Below are 17,889 nucleotides of genomic sequence, written 5' to 3' on the forward strand. Positions count from 1 at the left end.
CTTATGTTAGGTATAAAAGACAAGGTACCAAAAAAATTTTTTTTTAATTTTATTGAGCCACGTTTCCAGTGCTCAATAGCCACGTGTGCCTGATGGCCACGATACAGCTGGGAACGTGTGACCCGGGGAGTGAGTGGCTGAGGGGGGATGGTCACTCAGGGAGGGGGAGGGGGGTGGAAGAATCACGCCCCTCACCGATCTGCATGGATGCAGAAGCCAGCAAGAGTTAGGACAAGGCCACCGTGGAGCACGGGAATTCTATGCCCCAAATGTTACAGAAAGCCCTTAGGGCAATTCAAAATCTAGCGTACTTTTATCTTTAAATTTAGTTTGCACAATTAAGATTTTATTTCTCTGAGATGTGTTCCAATTTTTAACAAAGCTAAGTAATGTCTGTGTGTATGTCTGCTTACACCTTAAATGCTAGCACTCTGTTTTTCTCAGCAAAGATGGAGAAAAAAGACACTTCTTGTTTGTCCTGTAGCTTTGACATTCTTGGTCCCAGCCTCCGTGTGAAGGCAGGCTTTAGCGCTTGGTGGTTAGAATTTCCTAGAAGAGAATGGAAGCATCCAGGTCTGTGTATAGAAATTCCTGAAAGATTATATAATTAGGTTCTTCAAAACCGACTGGTTCAGCTGGCAGGGAATAGTACTAATTAAAGTTGAACTAAAATAGCTAGTTGGGCCAGAACTAAACAGAGAATTCCAACTTTTGAAGATATTTTGAAAGTCTCAGGTTCTACCTCCTGAATATCACTGTGACTCATCCTTGCTCTTTTAAAGGGAAACAGTATATACACTGGTTACAGGGTCGTCCTTGGACTTGGAAAAGCCTGGGATTTCACTCCATCTCTGCATGGCTGACTGTAAGCAGTTAGCCCTCCTAAGCCTCAGTTTCCCGTGTGAAGTGCCTCTTAGGGGTGCTGTGAGGTGAAGCAGAGCACTTTCGGGGTACAAACTATAAATAAAGTAATGTCTTTGTCTCTCTCAGTTTCTCCTCTAAGTTTTTATAAAAGATGTGTTTCTTAAATATCCTTTGGACCACGTGAGTCTCACATGAAAAGCCCTGACTGCCCCTACCTGTAGAATCTCTAGGATCAGAACTCGTGCTCCAGCCAGAGGCTGCTTTTCAAGCCTCATCTCCACAGCTTACTCCTGCCTGCCCCGAAATTGGACCCTGTTTTGTCAGGTAAACAGCACTGTGTACCTGGGGTGTTTGACCTGACCCCTGTGCCCTTAAGCAGCACAGTTCAGATGTCACCTCTGTGATAGTCCCCATCCACCCTCACCCAGAAGTTCCCTTCTCTGCACCCCACAGCGATTGATCCATAGCTGCGTTTTAGTACTGAGTGGTTTTTTTGGTTTTTTCTTTTTAGGGCTGCACCCATGGCAACATATGAAAGTTCCCAGGCCAGGGGTACAGTCAGAGCTACAGCTGCCGGCCTACACCACAGACACAGCAACTCAGGAACCGAGCCATGTCTGTGACCTACACTACAGCTCACGGCAACGCTGGATTCCCTACCTGCTGAGCAAGGCCAGGGATTGAACCTGCATCTTCATGGATACTAGTCAGATTCGTTTCCACTGCACCACAGTAGGAACTCCCAGGATTGAGTGTTTCATCCCATCATTGTTTTTCCTTTTTTAAGGTCCTTGTCATGTCAATAGCTTTATAATCTTGTAAGCCTCAGAAAGAAGGCCAAGGATTGACTAAAGGAGAGGTGGTGGAAACACTTGTATTTATTTTTTTAACCTCATTCTACTACTAGGTTTAAGTTAAGATGTATCTATTTTGCACACGGCTTTGCAGAAATATACCTATTACCTAGGAAAACATGAGATAAAATTTTTAAAAAATTTTTAAACTTGAACTTTGAATTCTTTGTCTTTTAGCTTGGGATGTGGTAATGCCAGCCGGACTTCTCAGAGCCCTGGCCGGATCTCACTGCATTTTATCAAAAACGTGTCAGTGCCAAAGACTTGTTCATCGAACATTGAAACCACTTAAGGAACTTGAGACAACATGCAGCTCCCTCACCGAAAGTCAGAGCTTGGATATGTTCTTTCCTGATACAGCGGCTGGTGGTTTGAATAAGTCCCGGATATTGGAAATGAACCAGAAAATAGCCAGTACAAGCGTCCTCTCTCCATTAAATGCTGCACACTTTCCAACCGGGAGCTTGTTTGGGACTCACCAGAAAGTGACTCACAGACCAAATCTGTTAGGTTCTAAGAGGTTTGTAAAGATATTAGGGAGACATTCCTCTTCTGTATCAACGGAAACATTTCCCAAACAAGACTTTCCAAAAATCAAGAGACCACTGAAAGCATCGAGGACCAGGCAGCCGTCCAGGACCAACCTTCCAGTTCTGTCTGTGAACGAGGTAAAAACACATGTGGTGGTGGCACTTCTGTTCCTTCAAAATCACTCTAAACCCCCATATATCCCCACTCCTCAGCCTCATGGCTCACGTGGGAGAGCTGGTGACCTGCGCAGCACTGTTTTGTAAGATCTTTGAAGCCTAATAATAAAGCCTGTTACCTCCAAAGAGAATCAACACCTTAATTTTAAGAATTAATGATACAGATTCAGGCAAAATATAGGCAATTAAATATGAAAATGTAGTTTGTAAAAGGATTAGTTTGTAGCCTAAAGAAATTTTGAAAAAGGCTAGTATTAAGTCCATTCTAGGAGTGATGCTATAAAAAGCCCTCATTTAGAAAAAAAACATCAAGGAGTTCTCAGGTGGCTCAGCAGGTTGAGGATCTGGTGTTGTCACTGCTGTGGCATGGGTTTGATCCTTGGCCCTGGAACTTCCACATATCCTGGGCATGCCTCCCCCCAAATTAAGTTTTTTAAAAAAATCAAACTGTAGAAATTCTATATTAATTTTTAAAAATTTTTAATTAACAGTACAGACAGGGAACATCCATTAGCCGATGGTGATCGCATAGGAGGAGGCGATGAGAGGGCACGGCAAGGGACGACCAACACAGCAGAGTGGGAGTTCCCAAGGTGGTGCAGAGGGTTAAGAACCCGACTGCAGCAGCTTGAGCTGCTGAGGTGGCAGCGTGAGTTTTATCCCTGGCCCAGGAACGTCCATATGCTTTGGGTGTGGCCATTAAAAAAAAAAAATGAAGGGTTTTGCTTTTTTATTCTTTGAAGGTTGAAGGGGGTGTTTTCATTCACTGCTGAGAGGCTTATGGGAATTTCTCAACTATAGTTTGTGTTTTCCTCTAAATGAGAAATATTTAAGGTCACAACCAAGCCCTTTGTTAATGGTATATTATGCATGATACTTAAAGACTGTGCCTTATACTTAATAAATGTTTGTTAAATTAGAATGGGTAGAGGAGAAGCAAAGGGATCTTTGATGTATGTATTCATTAACATTAAAAATAGGAAAAGTTGGGAGTTCCTGTTGTGGCGCAGTGGTTAACGAATCCGACCAGGAACCATGAGGTTGCAGGTTCGGTCCCTGCCCTTGTTCAGTGGGTTGCTGTAAGCTGTGGTGTAGGTTGCAGACGTGGCTTGGATCCTGCGTTGCTGTGGCTCTGTTGTAGGCCAGTGGCTACAGCTCCGATTCGACCCCTAGCCTTGGAACCTCCATATGCCGCAGAAGCGGCCCAAAGAAATAGCAAAAAGACAAAAAAAAAAAAAAAATAGGAAAAGTCGGAATTCCTGTCGTGGTTCAGTGGTTAGTGAATCTGACTAGGAACCATGAGGTTTCGGGTTCTATCCCTGGCCTCACTCAGTGGGTTAAGGATCCAGCGTTGCTGTGAGCTGTGGTGTAGGTTGCAGACGTGGCTTGGATCCCGAGTTGCTGTGGCTCTGGCATAGGCCGGCTGCTGCAGCTCCAATTCGACCCCTAGCCTGGGAACCTCCATATGCCGCGGGAGTGGCCCAGGTAATGGCAAAAAAAAAAAAAATAGGAAAAGCCAAATGTTTTAAATTTGATGAGCCTTTCTGAATCTATCAGAAAACAGATTAGGATCTCTATTTTTAAAGCTCAACTCTGAGTAGACCCTGAGAGCATTTAACTTGGTTGGGTGGTTTTTTAAAATGGTGTAGTTGACTTCTTTGGAAAAACTGTATAGTCCTTCACTTCTCATTCTCAGGTTGTGAAGTTAGAAGTTGGTTAATGGTTTTTATGTTGGATTCTAGCTTTGTTTAAGTTTTTGTTTGGTTTCCCTGAACTCAGGATATAAAGAATGGAAGTTTGGGAGTTCCTGTTGTGGCTCAGCAGTAACAAACTCAACTGGTATCCATGAGGATGCAGATTCAATCACTGGCCTCACTCAGTGGGTTAAGGATCCGGTGTTGCCGTGAACTGTGGTGTAGGTCGCAGACACAGCTCCCATCCTGAGTTGCTGTGGCTGTGGTGTAGACTGGCATCTGCAACTGGGATCCGACCCCTATCCTGGGAACTTCCATATGCTGCAGATGCGCCCTAAAAAGCAAAATAAATAAATAAAATAAAGAATGGAAGTTCGGGGCATGTTCTGCTCTCACCCCTTTCCTCCTAGCTCTTGAATTTTTAATTGCATTGTTCACTTTGTGATTGAGAAATTCAGTGTTTAAGTGACTGAGATGAAATTAAGTGTAGAAACCTGAATTCATGGCAGATCCAAAAAAGAGGAAAATCAAATTCCTTTTTTCTTTTGTTACTTTTAGCAGCCTAGAACAGAATTAAATTTCTTATGAAGAGGCTGGTAAGGTCAGAGATTTCACCTTTTTTTGGTACTTGTCGGTTGTAAACTATCAAAAAAAAGCATTATTTTTTTGGGGGGAGCTGTCCTCAGACTTGAAAGAAATTTTCCTAAATTTTGTTTTGTTTTGTTTTGTTTTGTTTGTTAGGATTTTTTTTCCTGCTTCCAGGAAAGATTTGAAGTAGATTTTCAGAATTTAATAAGTTTAAATTGAGATACTAAAAGCATTACATTTAAGTAGAGAAAACAGTTGCCATGAACAGAGAGATAAATATTATCAGATACTTGGTATGAATAATCTAGTTGGAACATTTAACTCCAAGAAGCCCAGTGATTAAAGGCAGAAATCCTCCTAGGTTGTACATTTTTTGTTGTCTAACAGGAAAAGAAACACTTAAGAATGTCTTACAGGAAATAACTTTTTCCATCACCAAATTTAAGGAGTCCTTTATTTCCTAGGTCCTGATACAGGACCCATTTATTTTCTTGGTCTGTACATAACATATATAACATGGTAGATTTGACTTCAGCTGGAGTTTTGCAAAAACAGAAGCAGTATGTTGTTTCTCTGGAAGCACAGGAAAATAATAGAAAATGTTTTCTATTTCTGAAAGCATTTCTAAAGAGATCTGAGGTAATATGACTTGGGAACCTTCTTTTTTTTTTTTTTTTTTTTTAATGGCCACACCTGCAACATATGGAGGTTCCCAGGCTAGGGGTCCAGTCGGAGCTGCAGCCACTGGCCTGAATCACAGCCACAGCAACATGGAATCCAAGCCGCATCTGAGACCTACACCACCGCTCATAGCAACTCTGGATCCTTAACCCACTGAGCAAGGCCAGGGATCGAACCTGCATCCTTAAGGATGCTAGTCAGATTCGTTTCTGCTGAGCCACGACGAGAACTCCTGGAACCTTATTTTCTAATGATCTTACTGGCGAACACAGTCTTGAAGTGTGTTGAGGTCATATATTCCTGGGGCTGAAGACTGCCTGGAATAGAGGGCCACTCCATTTCCCACTGGACAGTGTGGGCTCCCCTGTGTGGTAGAGCCCTTCCTTCCTCTCTGGACTGAGTCAGGAAAGGACTCCTCTTTGTCCCAGAAGAGGCACGCTTTGTCCCGTTCCCCAGGCGTGCACCTGAGCTCACCCTCTTACCTCTGCTTTGCCTTATGCACCTGGAATGACTGGGCGAGTTACCGTGTGTTAACTCTTCTCTAGTTACTCTGGAGTGGAATCAACTCTACACCCGGTCCCATTTGCCGCTGTCGTAGCCTACTGAGATATTCAACCCACATCCCAGTGGCTCATTGTTTATCATGGCAAGGACAGTGCTGCTTGTTGGTCTGCCCTGACTTTGGGAGGGGGGGGCAGTGATGCTGGAGGATGAGGGCCACTCTCTGAGCAGGTGCAGGCCGGGGAAGGGTGGGTGCCAGGATGCCCAGCAGTGGTTTTCAGGCTAAAACAACCACATGTTGTAAAATTAACTTGTGGGTTGTTAATGGGCTTTTTTGGTTGGTGAAATAGAATAGAAAGTATCAGTGCATTACTCTTGGTAAAGGTAAATATTGTTTGTGAAGCTCTTGTGTCAGTTATTGGTGTGGGTGCCTATGTGTGTATACATATTGTGTATGTGAAAGGATTTCTCTCCATGAGTTGTAGTCAAAAGGCTTAAGCTGGAGTTCCCTTGTGGCTCAGCAGGTTAAGGATCCAGTGTTGTCACTGCTACGGCTTGGGTTGCTGCTGTGCCATGGGTTCAGTCCCTGGCCAAGAAACTTCCACATTCTGTGAGTATAGCCAAAAAGGGGGGAAAAAAAAAAAGCTTAAAAACTAAAGCTTTATACTAGTAATGTAAAATCTGTGTTTTATAACTTTCACCTATAATCTGTACATAACAGGAAAAACGTGCATTTTTCCCTTAGTAAAAAAAAGTGAATAAAAATAAACTCTTTTTTAAGAAAAGTATTCTTTCAGAGTGTGCGATGCTCTAAAACCAAGAATCATGTATAAATTTCTAGCCCCATCTGCTGGAATGTTTTCTGTGGACAGAAAATGAAACATACCGAAACATGGTGTTTTCTAGGTCATGAGTTTGAGTTTTGTTTTTTTGGTTTTTTTTCCCAACATTTCAAAATAGAAAGGCCTGCCCAAATTTAGGTCTTAAATCGAATTACTATTTTAGGTTGATTTGATACATTATTTAAGAACAAGTTGTTGATCCCTACCCTAAAACCCAGAATTCGACATATGTATGGGTTTGTTTTTGTTTTTGTTTTTTTTTTTTTTTTTTTGCTTTTTACGACCACAGGTAGGGCATATGAAGTTCCCAGGCTAGGGGTCACACCAGAGCCACAGCTAAGCCACAGCAATGCCAGGTCTGAGCCACATCTGCGACCTACACCACAGCTCATGGTAACGCTGGATCCTTTTACCTACTGAATGAGGCCAAGATTGAACCTGCTTCCTCGTGGACACTAGCTGGGTTTGTTACCACTGAGCAACAACAAAAACTCTGCTGTGTATGTATGTGTATTTAGTGCTTAAAAATAGTAGTTCATTGTAAAAATCCAGAAAAAGACACATGTGAAAATGAAACCTTCTTACAAAGTAACATCTTTAATTAATAGGAAAAAAATGCAGAGACGCGCTTTCCTTTTAGCAAATGGATTTAAATGAGGTATTGAAACTGAAAAGCAAATAAACCCTCCCCCCAAAAAAGATATGTCTATTTAATAAGTCAAATTGGAAACTTTGTGAATCATTTACTCATAGAAGATGCATGATTTAGACTCAGATTCCAGATGTTTAAGGAGGATACAGAAAGTGGTGTAGCAACTACATATATATACATATATGACACAAACTGTGTGACATTGACTAGAACTTTGAGCCCAACTAAATAAGAGATGGTGAAAGAAGGAATGGTGACAATCTTCAGAAAATCTGCAAAGGTCCTTGGAATGACTAAGTAAAAACAGATTGTGTTTTAAAATGTGTAATCTGACTCTCTGGAGCTCAGCATGTATTTTCTCGTGGATGTAGTGATGGAATGCTTTGACTTGTTCCATTTTTGAGAGTGCAGAATAGTATAAACTGGTAGCACAGATGGGCCTGATCAGGAGCATAGATGATGGTGAAGCAGGCGTGAAACCGTAGGGACTGGGAAGGGACCATGTTGGCTGGAGAACCATGGCCAATTAATGTCAAGTCTTCCACTTGAGCAAAAGATGGTAGAAATCTGGATTTTGTGTGAAATTGCAGTTTACTGTTGATAGTTTGTTCAAATTTTTAAAAAAACATTTTGATAGTATAGTTGATTTACAATGTGGTGTTAGTTTCAGCTGTACAGCAAAGCGAATCAGTTACACACATATCATTCAGATCTTAAAAACATCATGTTCACTGACTCGTGATTCGGACTGCCAGTTTTGGGTTCTGGTTCTAGAGATAGTCAACCAGTACCATTTCCGGTACAGTTACAGGAAGGCCCCTCCCTGGTCTTGACCTTCTTATCTCCTTTGTGCCTCCTGCTCTTCCCACTCCAGCTAAGCTAAGCATGTCGGCTACAGCAGTCCCAGAAGTACCTCTGCCATCCAACCTCATGCACTGGGATGGTGCTTTGAAAACTTGAGTATGTTTTTTTTTTGTTTTTTTTTTTTTTTTTTTGCAGAGTAGAGCCTCCCTGCTATGACCTTCCATGATGCCTCTTACCAGGATTCCTTTCTTTCAGCCCATCCTGCCAGCTCTTTTTAACTCCGTGAAGCCTTCAAAGAACAGCTATGGTCTTTATTTTGACTCTGTGGATCTGCATTTTTTGTAAATCAGTGTGTTCTTACTGCTGTGATAACAATAAAAATCAGCTTATCAGCTCTCTGCAATAGGAGGGTCCTGCATACACTTATCTCACCTTTGGGCAACAAGTTCAGCTTGTCTGACTCTGACTTGAATTAAGATCCATTAGAAATTTGATTGTTTTGCTCCTAAGTGGGTATCTTATGGATTTTAGGTGTTTTAGTTCGTGTGTCTCCTCAGGTCTGCCATTTATTCCTCTGCTACTTTTTAAACCACACATTAGACCTGCCTAACGGACTGAAGAAAAGAGAAAGCAGAATTTAGGCCGTATCTTGAAAAAGGGCCAAGCGTTGGGTAACAAAAGTGCAAGGAAGAAAGGAATTAATGTACTCCTTTTTTGAATTTCATACTAGGAATGTAACAGAAAGGGAAAGAATTTAGGAGCCAGGATGACTAAATCCTAGGAATAAACTTTGATTTAGTGACTCATAAACTTCTTTTGACCAACAGTGAGCCAAAGCACCATGTGTCTCAGAAGACAGTAGAGCCACTAATGTTCTGATCGGTAGATACTGAAATAGAAAATTATGAACAAATGTAAATTACTTGATAAAGTTTTTAACCTCCCATAAATTTTGCTGGTTTAAACCTGTCTGGAGCTCCATGGTGGCTCTGCAGGGTAAGGATCCAGCATTGTCACTGCTGTGTCTGGGATCGCTGCTCTGGTGCAGTTTCATTCCCTGGCCCAGGAACTTGTGCATGCCACAGGCGAGGCCAAAAAAAAAAGAAAAATGTGTATGTGCAGTAATAATCACCACAACCAACGATGAACATTTGTGCTACTCATTGTTCTGCGCAGTTGTTTATTCATCATTCATCAGCTTGTTTAAACTTCACAACAGCCCTATCATGTAAGGCTTATTGTTACTCTGATGGTTTTTACATGAATCTGATTCTGTGCCTGAACTCTTTTAACACCTCTGCCCATAGCTTTTGAACTTTATCGACCATATTCCGTAGTGAGAAATTTATTTTACATTATACATAGTGATCCAGTATACACATACATAGACATATATGTGACAGATGTCATAAAATAAAATTTACCTTTCCTATGAATTCCGTCCTCTAATATTTTCTATTTTATTCTGTTTGTTTTTTGAATCTGATTTGGGCCAACTCACTGGCTATCAGGACTCACTGACAGCTTGTGACGTACAGTTCGACAAACACCACGTGCTGTGCCACATTGCTTACCATGTGTGTACTATACACACACACAACATAAACATGCACGTACACACTGCTGAGACTCCTAGTGCAGAAGCCAGAGCACTCACCAAACCTGGACACATTCTCAGATTCACAGAACTTTTTTTTTTTTTTTTTTAAGGGCCGTACCCATGGCATATGGGGGTTCCCAAGCCAGGGGTCAAATCAGAGCTTTAGCCACTGGCCTACATCACAGCCACAGCAACACAGGATCCAAGCCTCATCTGCGACCTACACCACAGCTCACAGAAACCCACTGAGCAAGGCCAGGGATCAAACCCGTAACCTCATGGTTACTACTCAGATTTGTTCCCGTTGCACCGCAGTGGGAACTCCCAGAACTTTTTTTTTTAATTATAATATAGTTGATTTACAATGCTGCGCCAATTTCTGCTCTGCAGCAAAGTGACCCAGTCATACATATATATACATTCTTTTTCTTATATTATCTTCCATCATGGACTAGCCGAAGAGACTGGATATAGTTCCCTGTGCTGTACAGCAGGACCTCATTGTTTACCCATTGACTCACAGAACTTTTAACCAGAGTAAAATTAACCAGCGTAAAAATCCTGTAACTCCTTGTGGATTCAGAGTAATCTCTGCACTAGTACAAAGCTAGTGACCAATTATCAGATGACCTCAAAGAGTCATGCTGCTGTGAAAAAGAGTCATGGAGGAGTTCCCTTCGTGGCTCAGTGGTTAATGAATCTGACTAGGAACCACGAGGTTGTGGGTTCGATCCCTGGCCTTGCTCAGTGAGTTGGGGATCCGGCATTGCTGTGAGCTGTGGTGTAGGTTGCAGACGCAGCTTGGATCCCACGTTGCTGTGGCTGTGGTGTAGACCGGTGGCTACAGCTCTAATTCGACCCCTAGCCTGGGAATCTCCCTATGCCGTGGGAGCAGCCCTAGAAAAGGCAGAAAGACAAAAAAGAAAAAAAGATAAAAGAGTCATAGAAACTCAAGGTTGGAGAGACTTTAAATAGCATTGCATCCAGGCGCCCGAGGGGTGCCTTCATCATCTCTGTATCTTTCGTTCAGCATGTTCCTGAAACACAACCAGTGGGGTGGCTCCCCTTTCAGAGAGCCCATCCTGTCCTTTTGACTTGCAGGAGAAAGTTCTTTTATAGATAGAGCTGAAATCTGCCTCCCTGTAACTGTTTTCTCAACATCCCTTCTTACATCCCTTGTTTGAACCTTTGAGGTGTTTTGAAGAAAACTCACATGCTGGCTTTGCATTCGGAGTCCTCCCTGTAGGGCGACAAGCATCACAGGCATTTGAGCCCCTTGTAACCCATGTCATGCTAATCTCACCGACACAGGACCTGATGCACTGCACTGCGTTTGCAACTGCAGATGAATATCATCTTGGAAATCTCTCTCAAGATCTGGCCGCCCATGGATATGTGGAAGTAACAAGCTTGCCTAGAGGTACATCTTCTTGAACCTGGGGCCAAGTATGTCAAAATGTATTAGAAAATAACTTTCCTACGATAACTGTCTTAAATGTGCATTCGTTTACGTTTCACTTTCTATTTAAAGGATTGTATCGTAAAAGTGGTGTCAGATCTCTTTATAAAATGACTTACGAAGATGGGAAATTAAAATATATTTACAGAGAACTTGGTTTGCAGATTAAAATCAATATGACTTAGCATTATTTATAGGACCATTCTTACTTGGCATGATCAAAGACCATGACACTCCATTTCTCTTACATTAAAAAGTTATTTTAGGAGTTCCCGTCGTGGCTCAGTGGTTGACGAATCCGACTAGGAACGATGAGGTTGCGGGTTCCATCCCTGGCTTGCTCAGTGGGTTAAGGATCTGTGTTGCCGTCAGCTGTGGTGTAGGTCGCAGACGCGGCTTGGAACCCGCTTTGCTGTGGCTCTGGCGTAGGCCGGTGGCTACAGCTCCGATTCAACCCCTAGCCTGGGAACCTCCATATGCCGAGGGAGCGGCCCTAGAAAAGGCAAAAAAAAAAAAGTTATTTTAGTAGGAGTTCCCATTGTGGCTCGGCTGTAACAAACCCGACTAGTATCCACGAGAATGTGGGTTCCATCCCTGGCCTCACTCAGTGGATTGGGGATCTGGTGTTGCCGTGAGTTGTGATGTAGGTCACAGATGCGGCTCAGATACTGTGTTGCTGTGGCTGTGGTGTAGGCCAGCAGCTGTAGCTCTGATTCAACCCCTAGCTCGTGAACTTCATATACCGCAGGTGTGGCTCTAGAAAAACAAAGAGAAAAAAAAGAAAAAGTTACTTTAGTATTACAAAAGAACCTTAAAATTGATAGAAATGTTGGGGAAAGCCCTTAAGGAAAAATTTGCCAGTACAGCCAAACGCTTTATAGCTAACAAAATCAATTAAGAGATAAACACAATGAATACTTAGAGAATTAAAGTAAACTTAACTGGGAGTTCCCTGGTGACCTAGTGGGTTAAGGATCCAAAGTTGTGGCTCAGGTTGCTGCTGTGGCACAGGTTCAGTCCCTGGCCTGGGAGCTTCTACATGCCACGGGCACAGCCAAAAAAATAAAATGAAATGAAATAAACTTAGGATTTTAGGACAGTGTGAGGAAGGGAAAATTAACTTGAATTCCCACTGTGGTGCAACAGGGTTAGCATTGTCTCTGCAGTGGCTTGGGCTGCTTCAGGGGCAACAGTTCGATCCCTGGCCCAGTGTTGTAGGTTGAGGATCCAGCATTGCTGCAGCTGTGGCAGGGGTCACAGGTGCAACTTGGATCTCAAATTCAGTCCCTGGCCCAAGAACTTCCATGAAGTGTCCACCCCCAGAAAAAATTAACTTGGAACACTTTGATGGAAAATTCATGAATTTATCTCAGAGTGGCAAAAACAGATTGAAAACTTTACTACAGAGAAAAAAAAAATTTTTTTTTTCATTTTTGGCCGTCCCGTGGCACATGGAGTTCCTGGGCCATAGGGTTCTCGATCTGTTCTTGGGATCAGATCCAAGCTGCAGTCTCAACCTAAGCTGCAGCTGCAGCAACCCTTGATCCTTAACCTGCTGTGCCGAGCCAGAAATCAAACCCAAGAACTCCCAAGGTGCTGCTCATTCCATTGCACCACAGGGGGAACTCCAAGAAAATTCCTCAAAGAGTCACTGAACCCATAAGAAATAGTCAAAATGGAGTGCTTTTTCAGCCTTGATCATCCAAACAGATTATTTGTACTATTTGGTGGCAAAGACATAACTGACTCAGGAAAACAGCTGTGTCCAGGGCCCCTGAGATGAAAACTTGCCCTGGGGTATTCTTGGCTGATGCCAGAGGCGGTCTGGGCGGCCCTGTCCATTTCACCCTCGGGGGCTCTTTGTACCATTCTCGCTGCCCTGCAGCTTCCCCCGGCTTGCGGTGCTCTCAGCTGTATGGGTGACCGCCTCCACAGGATGTCACATGAGGGAAGTGTGAGTTCAACGAGATAGGATTTTCTCTCTCCCTGAATCTCCTATTCCTCATCCTCTACCAGGAACTCTGCAGCTTTGAGGATCCTCATTTTAGGTTAAGAAATTATATGACTTTTTACACATTAATAGCAGCATATTAATATATTAACATGTTATTTATAATTTACATTATAGAATATGTACTAATAAAATATTACTAAACTAATGTATAAATAACTACTTACTGGTGAATATTTGTGTGTGTGTATATTTAATATGTACAATATAAAAACATTTTAATACTTACAGGTGACTCCCATGGTAGTTTCTCAATTAACTTTGAAGTCAGATGTTTTGAAATTGTTGGTATCTTTGTTTCTGTATGTTTTCTATTTTCCACACTTTATGCAATACAATTTAAAATTCAGTGAAATGAGTAGTTGAGAATATTAAAATTGTATTATTAATAAAATGGTATGTAAAGGAAGAGAATATATTAATGGCTCTTTAAATTTTAAATTTTAAGTCAATTTTATAGAAAGACGTTTAATTCTTGAACTTCATTTGTATTAAAACTAAGACTTTAACAGTTGTCGGAGTTCCTGGTGCAGTGGAAATGAATACGACTAGTATCCATGAGAAAGCAGGTTTGATCCCTGGCCTCACTCAGTGATCGGGGATCTGGTGTTACCATGAGCTGTAGTGTGAGTCGTAGACACTGCTCAGATCCCGAGTTATAGAGCACCTCATTGTTACTGTGAAGAAACGGTCAGAAATACTTTGTTAAAAGTTGAGAGGTGACTTAAATCCTGGAGCTCCCATCGTGGCTCAGGGGTTAACGAATCCAACTAGGAACCATGAAGTTGCGGGTTCGATCCCTGGCCTCGCTCTGTGGGTTAAGGATCTGGCATTGCCACGAGCTGTGGTGTGGGTTGCAGACGCGGCTCGGATCCTGCGTTGTTGTGGCTGTGGTGTGGGCTGGCAGCTGTAGCTCTGATTCGACCCCTAGCCTGGGAACCTCCATATGCCGCAGGAAGGGCCCTAGAAAAGACAAAAAAAAAAAAAAAAAAAAAAAGTTGAGAGGTGACTCTTAAATCTTGTGTCATCTTGTGACATGGCCTTTTGCTAATTTATCGCAGATGCAGCCAATATCTTGGTGATGGGTGTGGAAAATTCTGCAAAAGAAGGTGATCCCGGAACAATATTCTTCTTCAGGTAATACAAGAAAACAACCCCACTGGGAGACGGGCCGTGGTCAGGTGATGTGGTTCTTAAAGGTACAGGTGTACCTCCTCTCTTAGCAATGAATATGTTCAGAATTTACTTGTGATTTGAAGTTTTCCTTTACTTCTTACTTGAATAGGAGAGTTTGTCAGTTATAGGCATCTTCTGGTAAATCCTCATAAAATAAAGAATATTTCTCCCTAGGGATAAGATCAGGGGTTTTTCATTCATTTTGTTGTTTTTTTTTCTCTTTTATTTTTCATTCATTCATTCATTTATTTATTTATTCATTTATTTATTTATTTTCGTCTTTTTAGGCCTGCACCCATGGCATATGGAGGTTCCCAGGCTAGGGGTCCAATCGGAGCTGTAGCCGCCGGCCTACACCACAGCCACAGCAACACAGAATCCAAGCCATATCTGCGACCTACACCACAGCTCACTGCAACGCCGGATCCTTAACGCAGTGAGTGAGGCCAGAGATCATACTCGCATCCTCATGGGTACTAGTCAGGTTCTTTACCCACTGAGCCACAATAGGAACTCCTCTAATGGCACATTTTTAATGTTAAAAAAAAATGAATTCAATTTTGAACAACACTACTAATAATATCAGATATCACCTAATGTACCTTATTTAACCCAACACATCTAAAGTGCTATCATTTCAGCATATAATCAGTCAACAGCTAGTGTGGTTTACATTCTCCTAGCGTGTGTGTTTTACACTTAAGAGTACCTCTTTCTTTGGAACAGGCCTGTTTCAGGTGCTCCGTAACCACACATGGCTTTAGCGCCCCATCAGACATTTCCTGGGACCTCTTGTCACCTGGAAGTGCTTCTCTGAACTAATAATGCTCTGGCAGTGGCCTTAAATACCTCTCAAGTCCATATCCTGAGACCCCACCCTGGCCCTCTGCAGCAGCTCACTGCTTGGGCTCCCTCCCTGTCCTCTCACCCCACCACCAGTTTATTGTACGCAGCATAATGTTACAGTAGGTAGTTCTGATCGCTCACTCTCCTGCTTAAAACTCTGTGAACCTTGACCCCACTCCTTACTTAGCACAGCACAGTTCCTCCAGAGGTCGGCTCCTCCCTGCCTCTGACCTGGTCACCCTCTGCTTGCCCCGATCCACAGCTGTTCAAACTACTGGCTCTTTAGCCTGAGACATCACCTGCTCCCTCACACCTTCTCCCAGAGCCCGGCGTGTTTCCTCTGCCGTTTTGCTCTTTGTTTTCTCATTTGGCTCTGCTCATCCATTAGGAGCTGTGTCCCTCCACGTGCATCTGTGTCGTGAGGACGAGGGCGGCGCTGTTGGTGCCCAGTGCAGTCTGCTCTGGGTTGGGAGCTCCTTGAGCAAAGGATCTAGACACTGCTCATCTTCGCATCCCAGATGCTCAGCACAGACCCACACACACTAAGCACGTTACTTGAGAAGGTTTGAAGCCAGACGTGGAAATCATATTTTTCTTTCTTTCATTTCCACCCTTCCTTCGTCTGGTGCAATAACCCAGAGCCGATAGTTAACTCTTTTTTTTTTTTTTTTTTTTTAATTTTTAAATTTACTACCTAGAACAGCTCAACATGTCAAATTTCAGAGATGAAAGCAAGTTCACTTGTAGTCTTTAGACTTTAAATTCTGTCAAAGTCAGACTTAGATCAAAAGGGCCTCCTGTGGCTTCATGGCCAGTCTGCCCTGAGCCCTGGAAGGGTGAGGGGTATTATTGCATAGCTGCCTGAGCTATCTGAGGCCTCAATTTATTTCTGTCTCTTTATTCTGTTAGAAAGTTATTAAAGGAGGTCCCATCGTGGCTCAGCAGTAACAAACCTGACTAGTATCCAGGAGGATGTGGGATCAATCCCTGGCCTCTCTCAGTGGGTTAAGGATCCGGCATTGCCGTGAGCTGTGGTGTAGGTTGCAGATGTAGCTCACATCCCATGTTGGCTGCGGCTGTGCTGTGCCATAGGCCAACAGCTACAGCTCTGATTCGACCCCTGGTCTGGGAGCCTCCATTTGCCGCTAAAAAGACGGGAGAAAAAAATTGCCTGGATTCATGAAGCCACATAGTATCACAACAATAGTTACTATTCTGCAAACCATGTGAGAAACCCGTGAATTTGGGGGAGGTTGGGTTTTTTTAATCAGAAGTTCAGAAAATAGCTTTTGTTTATCATATCCATCTAGGGACCATTATATCAAATCAGTAGTAAATCATATTTTTAAAAATGACATTCTAGAAATTTCCTAAGCTTGGCTTTACGTATGGTCCTACAGAATGTATTCTGCCTTTAACTTAGTTCATTCTTTGAAATCAGGGAAGGAGCTGCTGTGTTCTGGAATGTGAAAGACAAAACTGTAAGTAGAAATTCAGTTTTCTGCGAATAAATTATTTTTGTTTCTGTATTTTTTGCTTTTTAGGGCCAGAGTTCTTAGGCTAGGAATCAAGTTTTTTAGAACTTTTGTTTACTCACTGGAAATAATTTCTTCAGTATCCCATTTCAGGATTTATTTAATACAGACTTTTCAGAGCCCATTAGTAAAATACATCAAAATTTTATATTTAACTCAGCAGTTTTATATCTAGAAAGTTATCCAAAGGAAATAATCACAGTTATACATGGTAAATGATGTAGAGAAAGGTTCATCAATATATTATTTACAGTAGCAACAGTGAGAAGTGACCAAAACATATAATAATAGGATGTTTGTTAAATAAATCATGGGATAAATATGCTGCGGTTCTTAAAAATCATGTGAAAAAAAACCTATTCCTGGGGTATTGCCTGTGTATAAGATACAGTTAAATTAAAAGAGCAGGTTACAAAATACAGCCAATATAATTACCAGAGCTGGTTAAAAAAACATGCCTCATACAACCCCAGTTTTGCTAAAAATAGAAGACACAGACATGGGGGTGGGGAGAGGGAAACTGGGGAGGGGGTTCCTGGAGAAAAGGAAGTAGAAATGAGTGAAAAATGTAATGCAAATTGGCTCTTTGGAGTTGCAGAGATGTAGAAGCCTGACAAGTGTTTCTCAGGAATGCTCTCATAAATGTTTGCATTCTAAAATTGGAAGAACTGTTCTGGAGAGTGTTTTAGCAACATGTATCAAAATTGTAAGTGTGCATGTCATTTGGTCTAGCAAATCCTAAAGAAATATCTCCACAAGGCCCTGAAGGTACACACCTAAGGCGGGTGTATTGAGACATTGTAATAGTGGAGAGTAGGAAAAAATCCCCCATAGGTGGACATCTAGGATAGTTAAATTAATTGCTGTTCCTCCGTTAAGGAGAATAACGCTGGAAATGTTCCTGTGTAGAATATGATCCCGTTTATATAAAAACTAAATGTACATACATATGCACACAGGGAAAAGTCTGGAAGGATAGTGATGATTACCTTGGGGGATTAGGAATTTGGGAGAACAGAGAGAGATTATCACTTTGTACACCTCCGTGCTGTTCACATTTTTACAAGTGTATCAC

General features: G+C 42.2%; 1 protein-coding gene across 4 annotated transcripts in view; it reads left to right on the plus strand.

Annotated features, from left to right (window-relative positions):
* Window positions 1-17,889, plus strand: part of RMND1 (required for meiotic nuclear division 1 homolog) — a 56,395-nt gene that overhangs the window by 3,430 nt on the left and 35,076 nt on the right. For all 4 annotated transcript variants that reach the window (XM_005659141.3, XM_001929215.4, XM_005659140.3 and 1 more), the window contains 4 exons: window positions 1,896-2,386; window positions 11,099-11,207; window positions 14,319-14,394; window positions 16,721-16,760. In XM_005659141.3, coding sequence (XP_005659198.1) covers window positions 1,910-2,386; window positions 11,099-11,207; window positions 14,319-14,394; window positions 16,721-16,760 — 702 coding nt within the window. In that variant the 5' untranslated portion in view covers window positions 1,896-1,909. The remainder of the gene's footprint in view (window positions 1-1,895; window positions 2,387-11,098; window positions 11,208-14,318; window positions 14,395-16,720; window positions 16,761-17,889) is intronic.

Source organism: Sus scrofa, chromosome 1 (genome assembly GCF_000003025.6).
Source record: "Sus scrofa isolate TJ Tabasco breed Duroc chromosome 1, Sscrofa11.1, whole genome shotgun sequence".
NCBI classification, from domain to species: domain Eukaryota; kingdom Metazoa; phylum Chordata; class Mammalia; order Artiodactyla; family Suidae; genus Sus; species Sus scrofa.